Below are 23152 nucleotides of genomic sequence, written 5' to 3'. Positions count from 1 at the left end.
CAGAAGCAGGGCTGCAGATTGTCTCCTGATCTCCTCCCCTTGGCATACTCTCCACAGCCATGTGTTCAAGCCTGACCAGGAAGGGACTGTGTAAAGTCGACATCATGAACAGCTGGATATGCTCTCTTCCCTATCTCTTATTTGGCAAAGGTTCTCCCTCCCTCCGCTTGAGGCTTCTTGAGAAGAGGATGAAGTATTGTAAAGAAGGATGCTCCCCAGAGGAAGAGACAATACCTCCTCCCCAGACCCCAGCAGTGTGGGAGGGTTGTGTGCTCCAGAAAACACTGTTTGGGCCTCACTCACACTGAGCTCATCAATATGCTGTTTGCGCAACAGCCATTTGATGTCCAAGGAACCCTGTGGGCCTCATAAGGTTTAAAAATTTTTTTTATTTGAACCAGAGAGCTTAAACTTTGCCAAAAGCAAATGGAACTCAGATATCAAAAGGTCTGAGTTCAGTTTTCACTGAAGACAAAGGGTGAGTAGATTGCGAACCGAGCCAAATGCAATCTCCCACCCTTAATTTACAGTACATTGTTTTGGCAGACTCTACAATTCTGAAAGTTGGCTTTCTTTTCCCATTCCTCTTTAGGGTGTAACCATAAGCCTATCTTTTAGTTAAGTTTACAGAGAAAAAAAAAGTCATATTATATTAACTTACGAAGCGAGGCATTCACTCATCATAGTTCCTATAACTATCAATTTCACTAGAAAACAGAGAAACATTTGGAAAACTTAAAAAACTCTCCTCAGAAGTTGTATTTTCATTTGCATTACTGCAAATATTTCATTATCAAAGTCTCTTCACATGGGAGTTTATCGAAGGAATTCTGTCGTAGCCCACATCTCAGTATCTGTAGAATCACTATTTATTGGAATTCTTAGATTTGGAAGATGCAAAATTCTCCCATTCTGCCTCCCAAAGAAGAAAGCAGAATGAGGGGTACTTATCTTTTCTTTATTTTGACAGCAATGGAGATTGAACTCAGGGCCTTGTGCCCACAAGGCAAATACTCTTATCACTGAGTTAAATTCTCAACCCTTTACTTACAAAAAAAAATAAAGTCTAGGTATGTGTGAGCATGTGTAGCTGAGTGTGAGTGGAGGTCAGAGAACAACTTAGAAGGGTTCATTTTTTTTCCTTCCATCAGGTTGAGCCCAGGGATCAAACTCGGGTCTTAGAGCTTTGAGGCAGATGTTGTCATGCCTGGTTTGCAAACCCCAAAAGACCAGGAATAAAGAGACTCGCTGTAAATACATGAGGTTTTTTTTTTAATTGTATACACCTTCGAACACGAGACACAAACCTGTGGAAACAGAAGAGGAATGCGGCCCGAGGTCTAGGGGTACAGAGTTTTTAAGAAACAAACAAACAAACAAACAAACAAACAAAAACCGTAAGCAGTGATGTACATGCTTTGGCATTATATGATTGGGTAAAGGAAATTGACTTTTGAAATGATTGGTCCACTTTAGGTGCCAAGACTGCAAACAGTTATGGCATGGTCATATGGGCTAGTTTCCTAGCAACTGTATAATTAGAAGGCAGGGAAAGAATGCCGAAAGATGAGTTCTTCCCCTCAGGGCATTAGTGGACAAGTCTGCATCCAGGTAGCCTTAGATTAGGCCTTAACCTTTAATAATAGCTGCTAATTTTTAATCTTTTGGTCTCTCAATGTCTTCATGAACTATCTCTCCAGTCAGACTGCCAGACTGTCTCTCTCCTCCTCTTTTTCCTCCTCCTCCTCCTTCTCTTTCTTCGAGATAGAGTTTTTCTGTGTAGCCATAGCTGTCCTAAACTCACTTTACAGACCAGGCTGGTCTCAAACTCACAGCAATCCTCCTGCTTCTGCCTCCCTGAGTGCTGGGATTAAAGGCATGCACCATCATGCCCAGCTTTTTGTTTTGTTGTGTTTTGTTTTGTTTTTGAAAATGGGTTTTCTCGGAGTATCTCTGGCCATCCTGGTACTCACTCTGTAGACGAGGCTGGCCCTGAACTCAGGGATCTCCCTGCCTCTGCTCCCCTAGTACTGAGATTAAAGGTGTGAGCCACCTTGCCCAGCAGTTAGGAGTCTTTTTGATGGCAACTGACAGAAAACCCATGTCAAAATGACTTAGGAACAAAAGGTAATTTTTGGCTGACACCCGAAAGATGCAGTGGGAGACGTGGTCAATGGCCAGCAGGATCAGGGCTCAGGCTGTCATGAGGTCTGTTTCTCTCCTCTGCCCTGCCTCCCTTTGCTGCCTTGCTACCAATGGAAGGTTGGATGCAGAGCCAGCAGCTCAGGCTGGCAGACCAGAGCAAGGTCTCATTCCAGCCTTATCATGCAAACCTTACTGTGTGTGCCAGTCCCTGAGCAATCTCTGCACCATTGTTGTGGTTTTGTGTCTGAGCCACACAGTCCTCTCTGGAACTCAAATGTCTCACCTGGACCACACAGACTGAAAACGGAAGGAGGGAAGAGGGCCGGAATGACATTGGGCTCCACAGATAGCATGGTTATCAGAGTGAATGGTGGGCAGCCAAAACACCCACTTAGACTTTTAGAACTTGCTTTATGTTAGTTTTCTAGAACTTTCATAACAAACTGGCACAAATTGGTGGCTCAAAACCCAGAAACTTATTGTCTCAATGTTTTGGAATCTGGACTTGTAAGAGCAAGGAATAGACGAGGTCATTTTTTATTTTTTTCACTTGAGAGATACTCTGTTCTTACTTCTCTCTCAGCTCTGTGTGGTTTGCCTGCAATCTTTGTTCCTGGCTTGCAGATGCATGACTCTGATCACTCCTGTCACGCTAGCATGGCATTGTTCCTGTTTGTACTATGTGTCCAGATTTCTTTTTTAAAAATAAGGACATTAGTCATGTCAGTAGGAAACTGTCTGTTCTGATACGATGCTGTTTTAGTTAATCATATGTCCAAGTATGATCAGAGGAACTAGGAATAATCTATAATTTTTTATGGGGGGTGGGCACAATTCAATTCAGAATGTTTTCACACATTTATTGTTTCTGCTTGAGTCTAAGACCCATTTGACCTGCATTCAAATGCTACAAACCTGTTGCCCCCCTCTTTCCACTGAGAAGGCTAGAAGTTTGGATGAGGCCACTTCAAGGGTCCCTTACCTAGAACCTGGTAGTTCTGTGTATGGGACCTAAGAACATCCTAAGGCCAGAGTGTCTTAGACTTTTCATTACATATGAGCTCAAGAACTTTGGGGAATGAACTTGACCTCTGAAATCCTCAGTCTTCAAAACCAGTAAAATGAGCACAAATAGTTGCTTGGTTTATTATTGGGTTGTTGTGGGCCAGACAGCGTTCAGTCCATGTCATACTTAAATATCATACTTAACCCCTCCTGATCTCACCCTCTCACAATGTTTTCAGAGTTTCCTTCCTAGGATTTCTCAAAGACCATGAAGGAGGCTTTGTCGTCTTACAAACGGGAATTTAGTCTAGTTCAGGCACTACCCAGTCCTTTCCCCCTTCCCTCTAAGGCCGGTGACATGCATTTTGAGCCAGCTCCTGCTTCTTGGCAATTGCACTAAGAATTGCTTGCTGCCTTTTGGTTTCACTTACAACTCTTCCCGGTACTTCCAGCTTTCTCTCTTGTTATTCTTTTGGGCGTGGGCAGAAGCCAGTCACTTTGTTTACAGTCTCTCTCTTTTTTGGCTCCATAAACTTGAGGAAATGAACAGACACGCCGTGCCACATATGTTCTTTTCCAGCTTGTCCAGGTGCTATCTCAACACTACCTGGGACCTTCAGGCCTCGAGGTGTATGAGGACTTCACCAAGGTCAATGCAGGAGGGGGCAAGGATCAGTGTTTAAAAATGTGGTCACTTTCATTTAGTGCCAGGTGTTGTTCTAAGTACTCCAGGGAACAACGAACAAGAGAGCCACTGTCCCTGCTCCTGACAAGTGTGCAATCTGGGAACATTTCATTTCTGCAGCAAACATGTGAAAAGGTACTACATGTCAGCTTGTTTTTAAACAGCAAACAACTCCTGCACCGAGGGCTACGCTACGTGTGTAGGGTGGAGAGATGGGGCGAGATAAACTCTAAAATGATAATCTCACGGGAAAGAACAGTAAAAGCTGTGTGGGAAATTGCAGGTTCAAGGAGACCGACGGTGTCCGAGGTGGGTAACAGTTTCATTGAGGGGGTGACACTCGAAGAAGGGTCCTCAAGGCCAGAGAAGGCCAGCTTAGATGGAGTAAAGTGAGTTACGGTATGGTGAAGAAGAATTTTCATCCTGAATAAAATCGTAAATAAAATAATTTCCACCGATTTATACACATGAGGATCCTCTGCCCAGGGAGTGGCTCTGCCTGCAAGTAAAATGGGCCTTCCCTTATTAATTAACAGTCAGGACAACCCCCCCAGACAGGCTCGGGGCCTTGTCTACCAGGTGATTGTAGAGTGTGTCAAGTCCACTACAGTAAACACCACAGGATAGGATAGGCTCCTTCTGGCTGCTGTGCAGGCGTCAGACAGGTGAGGTGTCACACAGGTGAAGTGATGACATCAGACAGGAGACAGTAGAAACGATAAAAAGTGGGTGGGCTAGGGATCTGTTTTGAAGCCAGGACCAAGCAGATTTTGGGCAGATGGGTCATAGAGTGGGAAAAAAGCAGAGATCATTTTAAGATTTTTGCCCTTAAAACATGGAATAGCCACTGACTGAGATGAAAAAGCCTTAGTTGGAAAGCGTTTTTGTTTGTGTATGGAGCTAGGTTTGGACACTTTTAACATTGAAGGGCCCAGTAGTTACCCAAGCGCAGTGAGTAGCAGGTGTTGAAGCTGTTTGGAAAAATCATTTGGGGGACATCTTTCAGGTCTCAGCAAGTTATATCCTGTCCCCAGTTATATCAGTTATACCAGTGTCTCCAGGACCCTATAATAGGTTCTTACGGAGCTGGCATGACTCTCGTCTTAGCTGACCTGAAGTCTGGAACAAAGCCAAGAAGCACGCAGCCTCGTTAGCTGGCAAAACTCTTCTTTTTCCTCTTACGGTGGGGCCGGGGGAGGGAGAGAAGTGCTGACGCCCACGGACACGACCCTGCCTCTTCCTAACCGGTTGCACAGGGCACCACCCTCTCCAGGCAGCAGCTCCGAGAGGTTCGGAATTCGGAAACTCGGCCACGCCCCTTCTGCGAACGGGCGGGGCCCACGCCTGGGCGGAGCCTCTGGGTGACACGCCACAGAGGGGGGCGTGGCCTGCCGGTGCGCGCGCCTTGCCGCGGGTGATCAGCTGGTCTGCGCTCCCCTGACGTGAGCTGGGGCACGTCACCGCCGAATGGCAGCCTCCAGAAAGCCACCGCGAGTAAGGTGAGGGGACTGTGCCGGCCGGCGTCCGGGCGCGCGAGCTGCGCACCCGGGAGGGTAGGGAACTGAGGGCGAGGAGCGGCGGGCCCGCGGCCGTCGGGGGGTGGCCACGGCTGCCGGGATCTTCCCGAGCGGGAGCCGCGGTCCGATCGGTGCAGCCCGGCAGGACCCAGCTCGCTTCCGGCGGGGCAGCGGGCACCTCCGGGCGGCCGGAGCCCGTCCCGGGTCCAGTGTGCCCGAGGAACTGCCGCGGCCGCCCGCGGCGGACGGCGATCTTCCATCAACCCCGACCCTGAGGGAAGGCCCTGCTGTTGCAGGAAGTTGGTCCCTCTGGGATCCATCCCGGGTACCCAGAGCTGGTTGTGTCCCTGCCCTCACCCTTCCTCCACCGCGGCGATATACAGTTACACCCCTGACCATTCTGATGTCTGCATTTTACCTCTTGATTCAACCCCTCCACAGAGACCGGCAGCCGTGCGGCCCTCCCCACCCAAATGTTCTTAGCTGCTGTATCAGGAAAGAGATTGACATAACCTTCCAGAAAACCCCACCAGAAGTCTGCTCTGGGTTCTCCTTGGACACAGGAAGTGAGAAGATAATTCTCAGACTCACGTTGAAAATGTTTTAGTTTATTTTCCACCAACAGCCAAGCACACTTAGTTTTATAAAGTGGGTGATGATAGGTACACAAAACCAGAATGGCAGTCCACAGAGGGGCTCACCCATCCTCTAAGACCAGTTGAGACTTGAATGAACACGCGAGGCATCGCAGCCCTACTTGTCTGTGGGATTCCGACCATGTTATGCTTGTTCTAGCGAGTGGACAGATCTCAAGCCTGCCTTGACCTGAACGTGGTCTTGTGACGGCCTGTGAAGCGCACTGTGAGGGTCGTAGTAACTGTGCACGTGGATAGCCCTTTCTGGAAGTTTTCTGCCGGGAGTAAGGTCAGGCAAGTGGACAATGATGGGATGCCAAAGCCGAGAGGAAGCTTTGAGGACCATACCATAGTCATTGCTGGATCCCTAGAGTCACAGTGTGGGGGTGGAGGCGGGGCAGTCTTTGAACCTCAGTTGGTAGGCTGAGGGAGGGGAGCCTTTTGCTCCAGGGCGCCTTCCTGAAGTGGCAGAATTTCAGTGCCGTCCGGTGTACACATGAGGACCGCCCTCAGTTTAGAAGGTAAAACTGAGCTCCCTGAAGGAGGTAAAATGGAGGTGGGTGTTAGCGAGGCTAAGGGCAGAGCCAATCCGGCCATCAGACATGTCTTCCTCTTTTTATTTTCGGCTCCAATTTGTTTCCCTCTTGCTTGGGCAGACTTTTTCCTCCTTGTAAGTGATGAGAGTTGTAGGCTGACAGTCTCATAGAAACAGCCCATGTCATGGTTGGAGCAGAAGTTAGATCTTATTCTCACTGGACTGACTTGATTGTCAGTGTTTTCTGAACTAGTTATGGCCAGAGGAGTGCACTATGGAAGCCTGCACCCACGATGGGTACATCAGGGACAGGCACTCATCTTAAACCCTTGGACTGAAATGGATAAGGGGCTTCTCAGAGTGAATACCAAGGGCGGTCATCTGATCGAGAGGGGTGGGTTTTGCCTCCTTTCCTACCTTCCTCATTTCACTGGGCATAGCTTAGCACTTGGTTCTTACTTGGCTTGAGCACTAGAGATATGCACTTCTTACCACAGACTGGGAATAGAGTTTTGACTGCAGACCAAGAATTCTGTTGGGATTTCTTTTTAAAAGGACAGGAGAAAGAAGGCAAATGTGTAGTTTTAAGTAGTTCTGGCCGTAACCACCTTATGCAGATGTGGAGCAGGGAATGTGTTCTGCACAACTCTTCCACTTACGTATTTCTTGGCTCCTCATGATCTGGAGAAGGTGTAGGCTTCAGAAGTTCTTGGGAGGGGTAGAACCCTGGGGAGGGAGAACTGAGGGGCCTGGACTCTGATTCTGTAATGCTTTAACTGAATAGTTGAAAGACTTTAATAGTCATTGAGTTGTATGACCGTCACTGATATCTAAGACATCTTATCCCCAAGTAAATTTATTTTTTATTTTGTGTATTTGCATGTTTGCATGAGTTTTATGTGCACCACATGCCTGCAGGAGCCCTTGGAAGCCAGAATAGGGCGCTGGGTCCCCTGGAACTGAAATTGCAGGCTGTTGTGAGCTGCCGTGTAGGTGCTGAGAACCTAATCCAGGTCTCCTGCAGAGAGCAGTAAATGCTTTTGACCCCTGAGCTATCTGTTCAGGCCCTTTCCCTAACCCTGGCTTCCATTCTAATCTGGTCCTCATCAGTATTTACTCTTCATTTCCCCCAGTTCTGCATTCCCTTCAGCGCTTGGCAACTAAAAGTTTATTTTGTCTCTGTAGGTTTTGCTCATTCTGGTCATTCATACAAATAGAATCATATGTTGTGTGGTTTTGTGTGTTACTGTTTTCCCCTTAGCATAATTTTGTCTTTCCCCTTTTTCTTTTTACAGCGGTGAGGATTGCGTCCAGTGCCTTATGCATACTGCATGCTAGGCAGGTGCTTTACTCCTGAGCTATACCCACAGATCTGCGAACAAGTTTCTCTGAGGCTGTTTTCAGTTGTCTTGAGTATATGCCTCAGAGCGGCATTGCATGGGTTGGATGACTATTTGCATTTTTAAAGGAACCCTCACATCATTTTCCAAAGCCACAGCACCAGTTTACATGTCCGCTAGGCTGGTGGTTCTGACTTTCTACACTCACATTCATGTTAACACATTCTTGTTATCGTCTGTGTTTTTGGCTATCTTCTTTTTTTATTTTTTAAATATAGACTAGGTATGGTGGCCCATGCGTTTAATCTCAGCACTCAGGATGTAGAGAGAGGTGGATCTTATGAGTTCAAGGCCAGGCTGGTCTACATAGTGAGTTCCAAGCCAGTCAGTTACATAGTGAAACCCTGTCTAGACAAACAAAAAACACATTATATTTTATATGTGTGTGTGTGTGTGTGTGTGTGTGTGTGTGTGTGCCTAAGTGTATGTATGTGCTGGAGTCCGCAGAGACCAAAAGAGGGTGTTGGCCCCCTGGAACTAACTGGAGTTAGAGACAATGATGTGGGTACTAGGACCGAGCCTGGGTTCTCTACTAGAGCAGTAAGTACTCTGACTGCTGAGTCATCTCCAGCCCCTAGGGTTCACCTGCCTAAGGGGTGAGAAGTGATAACCTGCAGTCTTTTCCCTTTTTTATTTTTCAGTGCTGGGGGTGGAACCAAGGGCCTCAAGCCTTTTGAAGAGCCACTTGCTTTTCCCTGAGCTACAGCCCAATCCATCATTGTTCTGTAGACTTAACGATGCTGAATGATATTGAACATCTTTTCCTCCCCCTTCCCTAGGTTTCTGAGATAGAATTGCATGCGTGTCCCATGTCTTGAGATGTTGACTTTGCTCTTTTTTTTAAATTGATCTGTCTTACATTAAATTTCCTATATTGAGCCAGTCTGTATTTCTGGCATAAAACAAATGTTTGCTCCTTTTTGTGCTGTTGCTGTGTGTTGTTGGTCATATGCTCTAATATCTATGAGATTACTTTGGACAACAAACTCAAGGCCTGTTGTATCCTGTACTCTGGTAGAGGCTTCATGGCCCTTTATTTGCTATACTTCTTTTCTGGAATGTTCTTCCTCTAGAATTGAACCTGACTAGCTTCTTTACTGTTTTTTGTTTTTAAAAGATCACTCTTTGCTAAAATGGCAGGTATTATCAGAAAGATCACCCTTAGCTGTTTCACATGGAACCAGCCTTCCTCTTTTCTCCTGGGCACCATTTCTCCTGTTTTCCTACCTTTGTAGACCAGTATCTGTTGCTCTCTCTCCCCTGGTCTGCCTCCTCTGCCCCATCATAAACAAGTCAGATATCTCATCCACCTTCATGTCTATGCTAAGTTCTAGATATGGAAGGTTCTTAGCCCATTCTTGTGTGAGCTTGATAGAGAATTCTCAGGTACCACAAATTTAGAGGGACTTAGAGCTTGCCTAGGATGCTGGTGAGCTTAGCCTGGGAAGGTACCAGATCCACGTGGAGGCCTGTATGCCTGGGATCTAGGGTCCCCATAGCAAGGACAAGAAGCTCGGGTGCAGATTTGCCTAAGAAGTTAATGTGAAAATTGAAACTGACAGTAATACTTGCATGAACTAGAACTAGCTTTTCATGGACAGTTTCAGGATAGATAAGCTTACCGAGGCCCCTCCCCCCTTTTCGAGATAACTGTTCACTGTGTAGCCCATGCATGTGGGCCCCTACTTCCCTGCTTCAAGGGTGTGTACCACATGTCTGGCTAAAGAGTAACTTCATTTCCCTGAGACAGGTGCTCAGATATCCTAGGCTGACCTTGAGTAAGCAGTGTAGGATAACTTTGAACTCCAGGCTTTACCTCTCAAGTGCTGGGATTTTGAGCATGTACTTCCTGCCTGGTTTATGCAGTCCTGGGGGTTGAGCCCAAGGCTTCCTGTGTGCTGGGCAAGGGTTCTACCAATTGAGCTACGTTCCCCCCCTTGAAGATAAACTCCCGATGAGCCACCAAGAGGGAGAAGCAGCAGATCCAATGAACACAAACGTTGCTCTCTCAGGTGCGAAGTCTGGAATAATGCCTAAATTGATCCTGCTGCTACAGGAGAAACTGAAACCAGAGAGAAAGAATAGGATGCCATGAAAAAGGAAATAGGACTAAGTAGAACCTTGTACAAGTGAAAAAAATCTTGTCATTGAGAACATAGTTACTGAAAGTATATCTTAGTCTAGTAACGGGATTAGATGTCATTGAAGAGTATTCATGAAGTGAGGGTGAGCTGAGGAGGTCTGGCTGCCGTGGAGATGTTTGACAATGGCAATCTAATGAGTCCCACGAGGAAGTGCTCCCTGCACGGAGTTGGGGGGTGGCTTATCAGAAACCTCTATGCCATCCCTGAGACCAGGGTGAGAGTTCTGACTCACACCGGAAGACTGCCCAGCCGAGGTGATGCTTCTTTGATTATTCTCATCACGTTTCCTGGAGACAAAGTCTGCAGCATTCTGCTCTTTCTCTTTAAGGGCAAACCACCAAGATTTTCAGCTGAGAAATTTAAGAATAATTGAACCTAACGAGGTGACATCCTCAGGAGACAAGAGTGTGGAAACAGGTAACAGTAATTTTGCTTCTAAATTAGATGGACTATCACAATAGTTCCTGTCCCGGCCTCAATTTGACTGTAAGGAGGATAAGGGATCCTTAATTGGTTGTGGCTAAGATGAGGATCTGGGAATTAAAAATCACAGCATTCTCTGGGCGATCAGTTACTGCATTTCGTATTTACCACTTAAATTTGTTGTGTTTGTTTATTATATATGAGTGTGCATGTCATAGAACATGTACAGGGGACATGTCAGGGGACAGCCTGTGGGAATTGGCTTTCTCCATCCACTGTGTGGGTCCTGGGACTGGAGTACAAGTCAGGCTAGGTGGTAAGCACCTGCTGGGCCATCTTGCTGACCTTAGTGCTTTTTGTTTTTTTGTTTTTCTTGTTGCTAATAAACAGAAAATTGTACTTCCTTTTTTTCATTTCTTGTTCTTTTGAGGATGGATAGTGATGGTGGTAGGTGAAGACTGTTGTTGAAATGTCTTCTGGTTCTTCTAATATCAACCTTTATCTCTAATATAGACTGTTGATTATCTTAGAAATTAGCTTTCAACCTTTTGTCAGGTTCTTAAATGAGAAAATATATTACTGTGCTGTATAAATTGAATATGCAATTAAGAAATTTTTTTTTAAATAATTCGCAAGATCAGCCCTGTTAGTTATTCATCCAGTGGTTGCTAGAAAGGTGGCAAGGAACACATTGCTATATTCCTACCCTAGGGAAGCCTTGCTTTGTGGTGGCTGCCCTAGGAGAACTGCAGTGTGCTTTCCATCCGGTCTAAGTTCCTGGTGGAGACTAATGATATTGTGTGTGATTTTATGTCTAAAAGTAGAGATTACCCAGCTCGTTTTGAGCTATATTAGGAAAAAGAGAGGGATATAGAGGAATTTTAATCCAGGAACCCCTTTGGCAAGGGCTCATTACATCCAGAGACCTTCTAGGTCTGTGTGATCTGGCTGGAATACAGATATGCCCTTAGTACACACCTTTAATCCCAAACAGTGAAGGCAAGGTTAGTTTATAGAAGGAAGCAGCCATATTTGAAAGTGATGTTTAATTGAGGGGCAGACCAAGTGATGAATCAGAGAAAGAGTTGACAGAATGAGTGAGAGATAGGATATGCCCAATTCTTACAAAGAACAGGATAGGTAAGAAAAGGCTACTTAAGAGCAGCACAGAGAGGGAGAGGGACGTTTTTTACTGAGAGTTTCTTACTGGGACAGTTTTACAGAGACAGGTTATAGAGAGAACAAGCTAGACATAGGTGAAGACAGAATGAGCCATAGAAGGAGAAGGAGCCGGAAGATTAGAATATATTGCCAGAACTAGTTTGAAGCCAGGCAGAGCAATTCAGTTAGAAGCCAAGAGAAGCCAGTTTGAATCAGCTTGGTGAGGAGTTTAGGCCAGAACAGCTGAGTTGAACCTGCCAGTGAGAGTTCAGAAAGAGCTAGAAAGGCTTGGGAATGGCTTTCATCTCATCCTTTCATCTGAGGAAATAAAAACATTTACAGAAGAAAGAAGTAGGAAAAAGAGGGAGGAAGGAATAAAGGACTCAAATACTCAAATTTGGAGTTGGAAGAAAACTTCCAACTATATAAAGGAAGTAGAGTTTCCGGGAGCTAAGGTGGTAGATGTGAGCCTGTGGTCAGAGCCTAAGGACTGATTCTGCAGGTTGTATGTAGGCTCTTTTATTAAGTCCCCTAGGAATGTTGGCAATGACTAGAGAATTTCGTAGACCTTGGGTTCTTGCTCTTGATGGTTTAGCTGACTCAGGCAACTCCCTAACTCCTTCCAACCTCTGTTCATTTAAGTGGGAAGTCTTCTTTGGAAGAATCGTAAGAATCAAGCACTAGCGTGTGTAAAGCCCTCCGCTTAGAGGGTGCTGTCATAGTGGTTTTCAAGAGCATCTGGGCATGTTCTAGGATGCTTAAATTGGCGATATCAGCCCTTCTGTTCTTATAATCAGATGGGTGGAAATCCTAGCCAGAGCTTCAGGCCCAAGGTCACTTATTTTTTGAGCTCCTTCATGTATCCTTTCACACATGTTGTCATGTTTGGCGCTAACCACCCATGAGCTATGCCTTCTGTGGGAGCAGGGAAAAGCTTTTGTGATAAAGGCTTCAGGTTTGAGAGCTTATTTCATATGCAAGAGACTTTTCAATGAGTCATTCTCTTTAAGGCATGATTTAAAAATACCTGGCAGTGTAGGCTAATGTTACATCATGGACCGGTCTGTTGCTTTTGGCTTTCTACTTCCCTGCATACTGCTCAGCTCTTGGCTGCTGCTAACATTTCTAAAATATAAAAGGATGTGGAGTGAGATGTTACAATACACCATCTTCTAAGTTCCTAGCTTTTTATCTCACTGTTCTGTAGCTTTTTCTGAAAAGATCATAGACACAACATTGTGATAGTCAGCCATCTAGATCTGCATAGTTAAGTACAGATATAGAAATGACATGTTCTCTGCTTTAGTGAAAAGCAGGATACACACTTGTTACACCATTTGGCTTGTTGCATTTCTTCTTAGTTTATTCTGTATCAGACTCTAAAATTGCAGATACTCATAAAACACTTTTTATGTACTGTGTGCTTGTAATGCTTCTCATAGAATAATTGGTTTTCATTAAAACTACTGTTTGAGACTTACCTCCTTGCTGCCTTTCCTCATGCTTCCCTAGTCCTGGGGTACATAATTGTGCCAGTTTTGACCTTCAGCTTCATTCACCTCTTCAGCCTTCAGACACTTTCATAGACTGTTGTTTTTCATGGATATGGCTGTTCAAGCATCTTTCCTTTTGTACTCTGGTAGTCTCTGGCTGAGTGAGCTGTTTCGGCTTCTACAAGCCCCTGACTTCAACCATTTTCTGATGTGTGGTCTTTACATTGCTGCCGCTACTCCTTATCATATCTGTTGATTGTACTTTAGGGAGTTTTTTCTTTTCTTTTCTTTTTTTAGTCAGGGTTTCTCTGTGTAGCCTTAGCTGTCCTGGACTCGCTTTGTAGACCAGGCTGGGCTTGAACTCAGAGATCCGTCTGCCTCTGCCTCCTGAGTGCTGGGATTATGGGCATGTGCCACCACACCTGGCAAGGGAGTTTTTTCATCATGTGTTGTTGTAAATAAAAATTATGTTGGGTTTTATGATGTTTATTATTCTTAGCCTTATGATTATTATGGTGGTATTATTTAACCCGCTATCACATCAAATGAAGACCAGACACCAGTAAATTTTATAATTGCCTTATTTACCTTGGGCTGGACAGATATTTTACCTATGCTGTCTCAATTACCTCACCATCTACCTCCCAGACCCCATCCAATGCCATCTGCCTTAACCATCCTTATCTGGGCTACTTTCTATCCAAAATCTTATAAATACTTGCTTGTATTCTTCATCTGGGCATTTCCACAACATTACTGGAGTCCTTCCTCCAGGCCCATGGGATTTCTTCTTTATGCTAACCCATCATGATGTCTTCCTCCCTCCTCTCTTCCCATCTGTCTCTTTCCCATGATTCTTCTGTTCCCAATGCCTGGGAACCTTAGCCATGCCTATCCCCTTCTGCCCTGCCCAGGTTTTTGGCCTTTCAATCAACCAATCAGGTATAATATCCTAGGCAGTTTTATACAACAAGAATAGGTGAATCCAGCAGTAACCAGATCTTGTTGGCCAGTAATTAGTATCAAAATACAAACATCAGACCAACTTCCAACAATCATGTTCAAGGATACAGATGACAAAGAAGTTGCTACATTTGACCCAAAACAACAACCGGTGTGAGGATACTGAAGGATAAGAAGACAGGAACAGGGGAAATATTGAGAATAGTAATGGGGTCCAAAGATATGGTGGATGGAAGTGAATACACTGTTGTAAGAAATTGATGATGCTCATGATCCTAATAAGGCCTGACATGTCAATCAAAGAGAGGGATGTAGTGATGAGGCAGGAAATAGTGATGAAGGCCAGGGGCTATGTGGGACTATGCACTTTGTTGTGAACCTGTAGCTGCTCCCAAAGATAAAATGTCTATTAAAGAGTGTGGAGAGGTAGTGGTGCTTGCTGTAAAATATGATGACTTAAATCGGATCCTTGGGACCCACACTGTGGGAAGAGAACTTTCCCTGCAAGTTGCCCTCTGACTTCCATGTGCACATGCACGCATACACACTCAAACAAATAAATGTCATTTAGAAATTTAAAGAAATACTTTGAGCTGGGTATGGTGGTGCACATAGTTCCCAGCACTCAGAAGTCTGCAGAATTTTGAGTTCCAAACCACATACTTGATGAGATCTCCAGCAACAACTGAAATGACAGCAAAACAAACAACAACCCTTCCTTAAACAAATCCCTTATTATTCTGCTTTGACCCCTACTGTTCTGCCCAGTTTGTGAACCCCAAAAGACCAGGAATGAACAGACTCCGCTGTAAATACATGAGGTTCTTTTTATTGTAAATTACAAGCTGCAGCTTGGGCCCACACCCCCCACAGCCAAAGCGGTGGGAGCCGAGCTCCTTGTGCCCTGGTTAGTTGGGTGATTTAAGGATTCTGGTCCATCCCAGCATGCCCAAGGCAGGGGCGATTCCTGCCTGGCAAGCATCTATTGGTCAAAATGCTACATTTTGAATTGGGTGGCTATAGAAAGGTCCCCAGACCAGTAATGACCTGGTATTCCTCCCTAGGGGGATGGGCCAGTTTCCTAGCAACTGTATCTCTTGTGGATGGGGAAAGAATGCAGTAAGCCGGTCCTTCCCCTCAGGGAATTCCTGGACTTCTCGACCCACCTACTTCAGGTCTTAATTAATAGCTGTTAATTTTTAATCTTTTGGTCTCTCACTAGCATTCTAGTTATGTTTTATGCTAGTAATGCATGGGCTTGAGGGCCTTGTGCTTGACCACAACTCTGTGCTGGCCTTTTGTGAAGTCATGGGTGAGGTTGCTAGAGGACTGTGGCTAATAAAGCCTCATCTATTTGGTGTTGGTGTCTGTTGAGAAAAGGGTTTTTTTTTTTTTTTTTTGAAAAATCTACTAAGCAGCGGCTGGAGAGATGGCTTCATGGTTAAGACTCAGGCTACTCTTTCAGAGGACGCAGCTTTTATTCCCAGTGCCTACATGGTGGCTCACAGCTGGCCGTAAGTCCAATTCCAGGGACTGTGACACCTTCTAACCTCCAAGGGCACTAGGCATGTGCATACATATATGCAGACAAAACATTCATATACATAAACTAAATAAGTCTAAAAAAGTTGACAGTTCCATATATTTATATAATTAATTTTAGTCATTTTCCTCCCATTGCACAAATCCCCCACTTTCTCAATCAAGCCTTTCTTCTCATTAGTCACCCTCCTTCTTTCATATGTATATGATATCTATCTATCTGTCTGTCTATCTATCTATCTATCTATCTATCTATCTATCTATCTATCTATCTCATATATATCTTAAACTAAGTGGATCACATATGTATGTGTTATGTGTGATCCACTTAGTTTAAGTGTTGCTTGCACCAGTATGGGTGAGATATTATTTATTGAAGCATAGGCAGGTATCAGTGGCTATGTCACTGAAGAAAATTACACCCTTCTCCCAGAAACCAACTGCCAGTAGTCTCTTGGAGGTGGGTGGGGCCTTGTTGACAGGCCCAGTCTTGTGTGTGTCTTCAGTGGATAAGCACGGCTGCAGTGAGAGAGTGAGTGAAACGGTTATGCCGTGTGTTCTGTGTCTCCATCCTGGCTTTTGTAGTCTTTAGGCCCTTCTTCTGTGATGTCCCCTGAGCATTGGAGTGGGTGATACAAATGTCCCATGCAGGGCTGAGCACTCACCATCACTACTCTTGGCACTTTGGGGTCTCTGAGCAAGCCATGGGGAGCAATCCAGTAAGCAGCACCCTTCATGACCTCTGCATCAGCTCCTGCCTCCAGGTTCCGGCTATGTTTGTGCTCCTGCCCTAACTTCCTGTATTGACACACTTTGAGATGGAGCTCTAAGCTGAAATAAACCTGCTCTGTCTCAGGTTTCTTTTAGTCATGGTATTTTATCACAGCAATAGAAACCCTAAAATTAAAATACCCCAAAGTAACCACTTGTAATACATGGGTGATTGAAATTCTAGAAACTTCTTTCTGCATATGTACATTTTAAAATACAAGTTTAAAGTAAAATAATCTACATATGCCCTTTCAAATATGCCCTTTGTAATTACTCACCGGGCCTAGATATCTTCCCAGTATACAACCACACATACACCTATGTAATATTTTCCAAAGTCTATATAATTTTTAGCGGCTGTTCCGTATTATGCATTATAGTTTATTTAGCCAATGCTGTATCCTTCTGTTTCTTCCACAGCTATAAACAAAGGTTGACACCTATATTTTTATATACCTGTTTAACTATCCACTTAGAATAATGTTCTAGAAGTGAAAGATAATCAGGAAGCAGTTTGGAAGTAGCATTTAAAAACTGTAAACAGAAGTATCCCTGGCTGCTTTGGGCTTGGTCTGGTGGTGGAGTGGTCAGTTTAAAGATGAAGCCTTAAGAGGATGGAATAGGAAAGATGCCCTCCTTTAGCTTACTAGTCATTGAATTTCAGGGGCCAGGCCAGCTTTCTAACTAACTCTCCTGTTGTTGCAGACCACAGGATGGCTCCAAAGGTGACTTCAGAGCTGCTTCGGCAGCTGCGACAAGCTATGAGGAACTCTGAATATGTGGCAGAGCCGATCCAGGCCTATATCATCCCGTCAGGAGATGCCCACCAGGTACCAAAGGGAGATGTCAGAAGAGAGGACCCACAGCCCCCCTTCTTTTCAGCCTTCCCTCAGCTCTAACATGTTTATAGACTTCTGTTGGAAACCCGTGAGTGAGTGTGTCTTTGGGAATGGACGTAGGAGTGGTATCTGAGTAAGTCTCACTGAATGCTGCCTTCCTTGTTCCCAGTGAATTTACCAGCTTTCAGTAAATTGTGAAGAAATCAGTGTGCAAACTAAGAGCATAAGTTCCGGAACTTTCCATTGCTGATCCCACTGCTCCTGCCAGGCTCTGAACCCACTTCTCTTTTGCATCTCTCAGCTCAGGCCCCACACCTCTAGTATTGCTGGGAGCTAGTTAGAAAGCCATCATGGAGCTCCATCTTAGTAGTAATTAGTGGATCCTAGGGCTAACTTGATGTGGGCAAGTCCGAAGGCATGTGACTGCCCACCCTGTGCCATGCTACTCAAAGGCTACAGAGATGAATCTGGAAGGCTGGACTCCTGCTGTCACCATGGCTCTAGTTCAGTGAGAAAAGAAAGGGTACAAAGTGTCTCCCTGAATAGAGGCTTCTGTGAGTTTATTTTTCCAGCTTTGCTTATGTGCAAGGCACTACCTCAGCCGTTGTGTCTCATGCCAACAGGAGAATTGATTTCTGCCTTAAGAATCAAACAGTTTAGTAGTGGGGTTACGTTGTATGTGTGTATAGCTGGCGGCATGGCTCAGTGGTTAAGAACAGATCGTCCAGCAGAACGGAGTTTGATTCTTAGTGTCCATTTTAGGCAGCTCACTGCTGTCTGTAACTGAAGTTGGGTTATCTGATACCACGCCTTGCCTCTCTGCAGGTACCCTTATGCATGTGTGCACAGTCATCCAGAGGCATGCACACATTTAAAAAGAAGTGCATGCATGTATCTTCTGTAAGGGGGAATGCTGTAACCACAGTGGAGGAAACTTGATCAGGCCGTAGAAGAGAGGGTGATGGTGGGGGATTTGTGAGACAGGCCAGCACCTGCACTGGAGCTCAAAGGGTAGACAGTGTGGGAAGTGGAAATGGGGGTGGAGAAGGGAAGGGCTCCAGGTGGGAGGGTTAAGAGGAACAAACCCAGAGAAGCAGAAAACTTCTTAGAAGTAGCGTGGCCGGTTTCCCTGGCCAGGTATCAGGGAGGTGAAGAGCATTAGTGGGAGATAGGGCTGGGTTTTAGGGTTCCTCGGTTGCTCATGGCAGAAGCTGCTCCTGAGGCTCAGTGGACAAGATAAATGCTTTGTGAGGGTTCAGACCAGTGGTTCTCAACCTGGGGGTCAAATGACCCTTTTACAGGGGTTGCCTAAGACCATCTGGAAACACAGATATTTACATTATGATTCATAACAGTAGCAAAATTACAATTATAAAGTAGCAAGGAAAATAATTGTATGGCTGGGGGTCAGCACAACAGGAGGAACTAATGAAGGGTCACAGTGTTAGGAAGGCTGAGAACCTCTGCTCTCGAGGCAGACACTGCACTGGCAGTGCCTGCTTCTCAGGCTTCCTTCTGGAGTTACGCTGGCGAGGAATGCTGCTGGCCGTGGGCAAGAGTGGGGGAGGGGCCAGGGAGGAGGGATTCTGCTTTTAATCTACATCATTTTTTTCCCCCCTGGGCCAACAGGCAGGTTACAGAGCAGGTAGTATAATCTGGACAAGTGCTATGCTTTCATTTCCTTATCAAGACACCTGACTGAGGTTCATCCCGGGTCCAGAGTCTCAGGTCTGGGTGTGATTGCTGTGGACCCTTGCTCTTCCTCTCTTGTGGACACTTGGGCCCCACGTGGAACAGACATGTGACTGGGACCCTGAGGGCAGGAGGCTAGCGAAGGTGTGACTGTACCATGCTAGATCCGACCTCTACTGTGGTAGAAGGCTCTCCACGTGCGTTCTGAGCTGCTCTTGTGTTGTCAGAGTTGTTCAAACGTGTATTCTATGATTTCAACAGTGAACTGAGCTGTAGTATCAGAGTCCACCAGCATGATCATTTAGAATGTGTAGGGCTGTGTTTTTAAGAATATGTACACACTGCTACATAGCAGGTTTCCATCTTGCAAAGCAATAAAAACTTTGCCTATTAAAGGGCCTTTCCGTTCCTCCCTGCTCTATTACTCACCATTATATTTCCAGTTCTAAGAGTCTGACTACTTCAGATGCTTCCTGAGCCAGAACTATATGCTTGCCATTTATGACTAGATTGCTTTGCTAACAGTGTCCTCAAGGCTGTAGGCACATGACAGAAGCTGACAGATGTGGGTGATAGGGTTTCCCCAACTCTCTCTTGCTTTTCCCTCCCCCTCTCTCTTTTCCTACCATTTGCTCTCCTCCCCTGACTCCTCTCTTCCTAATACTTGTACTTTATTGTGAACCTTGACCTCCAAGGGCAGCCTGGTACAGAAGGGTCTGAGCCTCACCATACCTCCAGTTAAATCGAAGTGCGTGGCTCAGGCCGTGTGTCTGTGCGCTTGGGTTCTGTTCCTGTAGCCCAGGGTTCGGCTACACTCTGTACTATCTGTGTGTTCACTGGTAGACAACATTCTCATAGCTTATCCGAGCCAAGTTTATCTTGGTGTTCTTAATCTTGGTTCTGTTCATGAGACAATTTTTTCCCCTTTACTACCACCTGTTTTTTCTGTGTCCCATTGAATTTTACATACCTTCAACTTTGCCATTAAGTGTGGCCCCATATACCCTCTGGGAATGATAGCAAGGCTGGCCAAAGGACAGGCTGCTGCAGTTGACTCAGCCCTTCAGCTGATGATCCTGGAATCTCACTGTTGATATTACTCAGTAAGGACGCTAAGCCTCAAACCTCAGGAAAATGCACCATTTAGCAGCATCCTAAAAACAATAAATCAGGCTTGCTTAGTGCTAGTCACTAATTGCAGGAGTTGCTGTCCAGAGTATACAAATATATATATATATATATACACATATATATGTGTATATATATATATGTGTGTGTATGTATATATATATTAAAGAAAAAAAATTTTTTAATTGAGGTCTCACTACACAGCCTTTGCTGGCCTGGAACTCACTATGGAGCCCAGGCTGGCCTTGAATTAATTTTTAATTATTTTTAAGTGTTTGTATGTGTGTGTGTGTGTGTGTGTGTGTGTGTGTAAGAGAGAGAGAGACAGAGACAGAGAGAGACAGAGAGATGTATGTATGAGCATGTGAGTACCCACAGAGGCCAGAGGCCCGAGGTGATCCCCTGGAGCTCCAGTTCCAAGCTTGTGGTTGTGAGCTGCCAATTGTGGATTCTGGGAGTTGAACTCAGCTCCTTTGCAAGGAGTAGCAATCACTGTTAACTGCTGAGTGGTGTGGCTAGTCCTGGTCCTTGATCCTCAGTCCTCTTGGCTTAACCTCTGGACTGCTGGGATGGCAGGGCTGTGGCACCACGCCCAGTGTGCTTCTGTGCTTTGCTGTCCTTCTATCTTCCCACCCCTCTGCTGCTGTTCTTTCATCCTTCACTGGCTTTTTCATTGCTGTAACTTAGCGGCCTGTGATGGATTTGTAGGGAAGCTGAGCTTTGTTCTTTGCCGTTTCTACCTGCCTGCTCAGGGGCTGACCTGGACAAATGCAGGGACAGGTAGCTCCCATGTGGGCCTGGGGGCTGGTCAAATGCTTGGATGCCAGATTTCCCGCTTAACCAGTCGCTCAGTTGTTATTGTTAGACTCTGAGTCTCATCTTACCTGGTCTAAGGGGACAGTGACATGGGAGTCACAGGGCTGCTGTCAGCAAGTACTTACAGCAGGTCTGCCTTTTAGGTCTCATTGTCTGAGCTGCTTTTATTGTTGTTATTATCAGCATTATAGAAGCTAATGAGAGTTCCCTTAAGAGTAAAAAGTAGACAAGCCACAATCAGAGATGTGAACACAAAAATTGCACATGTTGTAGGGAAGGGTTTAGCTAGCACCATCCAGGAGAAATTTGTGAGAGTGTGTAACTTTAAATCTTTAGTCACATTATAATAAGGTATACATACATACTTAATGAATAATTCACTACGGTGTATCAGAAGAATTAACATTTTCACATATCAGTGTAAGGAGTATAGATTACTTTTTATAGGTATGTTTAAATATGGTACTTTATGTTTAGAAACACCTCAATTTGAATATGTGGGTTTGAGTATTTGATCTGTATTTACCTTTCGTTAGATTCATAGTTGACACAGTAGACTCACACACCCAGGCTGTTCTAAGCATCTAGGTTTTCTAATGATTGAATCTTGACTATCGGTTTTAAAATTATATTGCATTGATTAAAGTGAAATAAAATTAAATACTTAAGTTTTCAGTCTAATAAGTAGCTAATAGTAATAAGCTACTTTTTCAAGTAGTTCTATGTAGCTCGGAGCTCCTAGCATTCATAGTGTTAGCTTATATAAGTATGGAATGCATTTCTACGTGAGAGAGACTTTTAAGACAGCAGGATTAAGGAAGGCTTCCTTGAAGAAGCCCATTTTTAAAAATAAGTTTATTCATTTATTCATTTTACATCTCGGTCATAGCCCCCTCCCTTCTCCAGTCCCACCCTCCCACCTTTTCCCCCTTTCCTCCCTCCTTTTTTCCTCAGAAAAGGGAAGCCCCCCTTTACAAACCCACCCTGGCCCATCAAGTCACATCACGACTTAGTACACCTTCTATTGAGGCCAGACAAGGCAGCCCAGCAAGGGGAAAGTGATCCGAAGGTGGGCAACTGAGTCCATGTCAGATATGACCCATGCTCCCCTTGTTGCTAGGGGGCCCACCTGAGGACCAAGCTGCCCATCAGTTACATATGTGTCATGAGCTTAGATTCAGTCCATTCGTGTTCTTTGGTTGGTGCTTTAGTCTCTGTAAACCCTATGGGCCTATGTTAGTTGACATTGTTGGTCTTCTTGAGTGGGTCTTGTCCCCTCCAGGACCTTCTATCCTTCCTCACACTCCTCCATGATTCCCCTAGGTCCATCTGATGTTTGGTTGTAGGTCTCAACAGTTGTTTCCTTCTCGCTGCTGGATGGAACCTCTCTGAGGACAGTCATGCTAGGCTTCTGTCTGCAAGCAGAGCAGGGTATCATTAATAGTGTCAGGGGTTGGCTTTCTCCAGTGGAGTGGGTCTCAGTTGGGCCAGTCATGGATTGGCCATTCCCTCTTTCTTTGCTCCATCTTTATCCCTGCACGCCCTGTAGGCAGGGTAGATTTTGGGTCAAAGGTTTTGTGGGTGGGTTGATGTCCCTCTCCCAACACTGGAAGTCCCACCTGGCTAGGAGGTGGCCCTTTCAATCTCCATGTTCCCTGATGCTCAGAGTCTCAGCTAGAGTCACCCTCATATCCTCCCAGGAGTTTACTCTGTTGTAAGTCTCCAGCTTGTCTCAGAGATGTCCTCCCACTATGGTTTCCCTTCTTTCTCACTACCCTCTTGCCTCCCACCCCCTCTCTTCTCACATCTGATTCCCAAACTTGTTCCCTTCTCCCTCTCCCACCCAGATCCTTCTCTTCATCCACTTTTGACATCCATTCTGTTTCCCCTTCTGAGTGGCTTTGGGTCTGTGGATTGTAGCATGGCTATCCTGTATTATATCTACTTATAAGTGAGTCCATACTATGCCTGTCTTTGACTGTAGGTTACCTCACTCAGGATGATCTTTTCTCAGTCCATCCATTTGCCTATAAATTGCATGATTTCCTTGTTTTTAATAGCTGAGTAGTATTCCATGTGTAAATGTACCACAATTTCTCTATCCATGAAGAGGTGCATTTAATTGGACTATGGGCTGTTAGATTTTGGATGCATGGAGAGAGATAGAGAGGGAATGGTGAAAGGGAGTGAGAGGAAGAGAGACAGACATTTATAAAAACCACACCATGGGCACATTTAGGCGAAGGCCATTTCTCAGA

General features: G+C 45.1%; 1 protein-coding gene across 3 annotated transcripts in view; it reads left to right on the top strand.

Moving 5' to 3' along the window:
- The first annotated feature begins 5230 nt into the window (after positions 1-5230).
- The window catches only part of Xpnpep1 (X-prolyl aminopeptidase 1), a 47613-nt gene continuing 29691 nt past the window's right edge, over positions 5231-23152 (top strand). Inside the window, exons 1-3 of one of the 3 annotated variants that reach the window (XM_055591480.1) lie at positions 5231-5334; positions 10395-10483; positions 17125-17249. In XM_055591480.1, coding sequence (XP_055447455.1) covers positions 5303-5334; positions 10395-10483; positions 17125-17249 — 246 coding nt within the window. In that variant the 5' untranslated portion in view covers positions 5231-5302. The remainder of the gene's footprint in view (positions 5335-10394; positions 10484-17124; positions 17250-23152) is intronic. The other 2 variants (XM_055591478.1, XM_055591479.1) reach the window with 2 other exon arrangements.

The sequence above is a fragment of the Psammomys obesus genome, unplaced genomic scaffold (genome assembly GCF_907164565.1).
Source record: "Psammomys obesus unplaced genomic scaffold, mPsaObe1.curated_primary_1811, whole genome shotgun sequence".
NCBI classification, from domain to species: Eukaryota; Metazoa; Chordata; class Mammalia; order Rodentia; family Muridae; genus Psammomys; species Psammomys obesus.
Note: the sequence above shows the minus strand (reverse complement) of the source record. Positions and strands in the feature narration are given on the sequence as shown.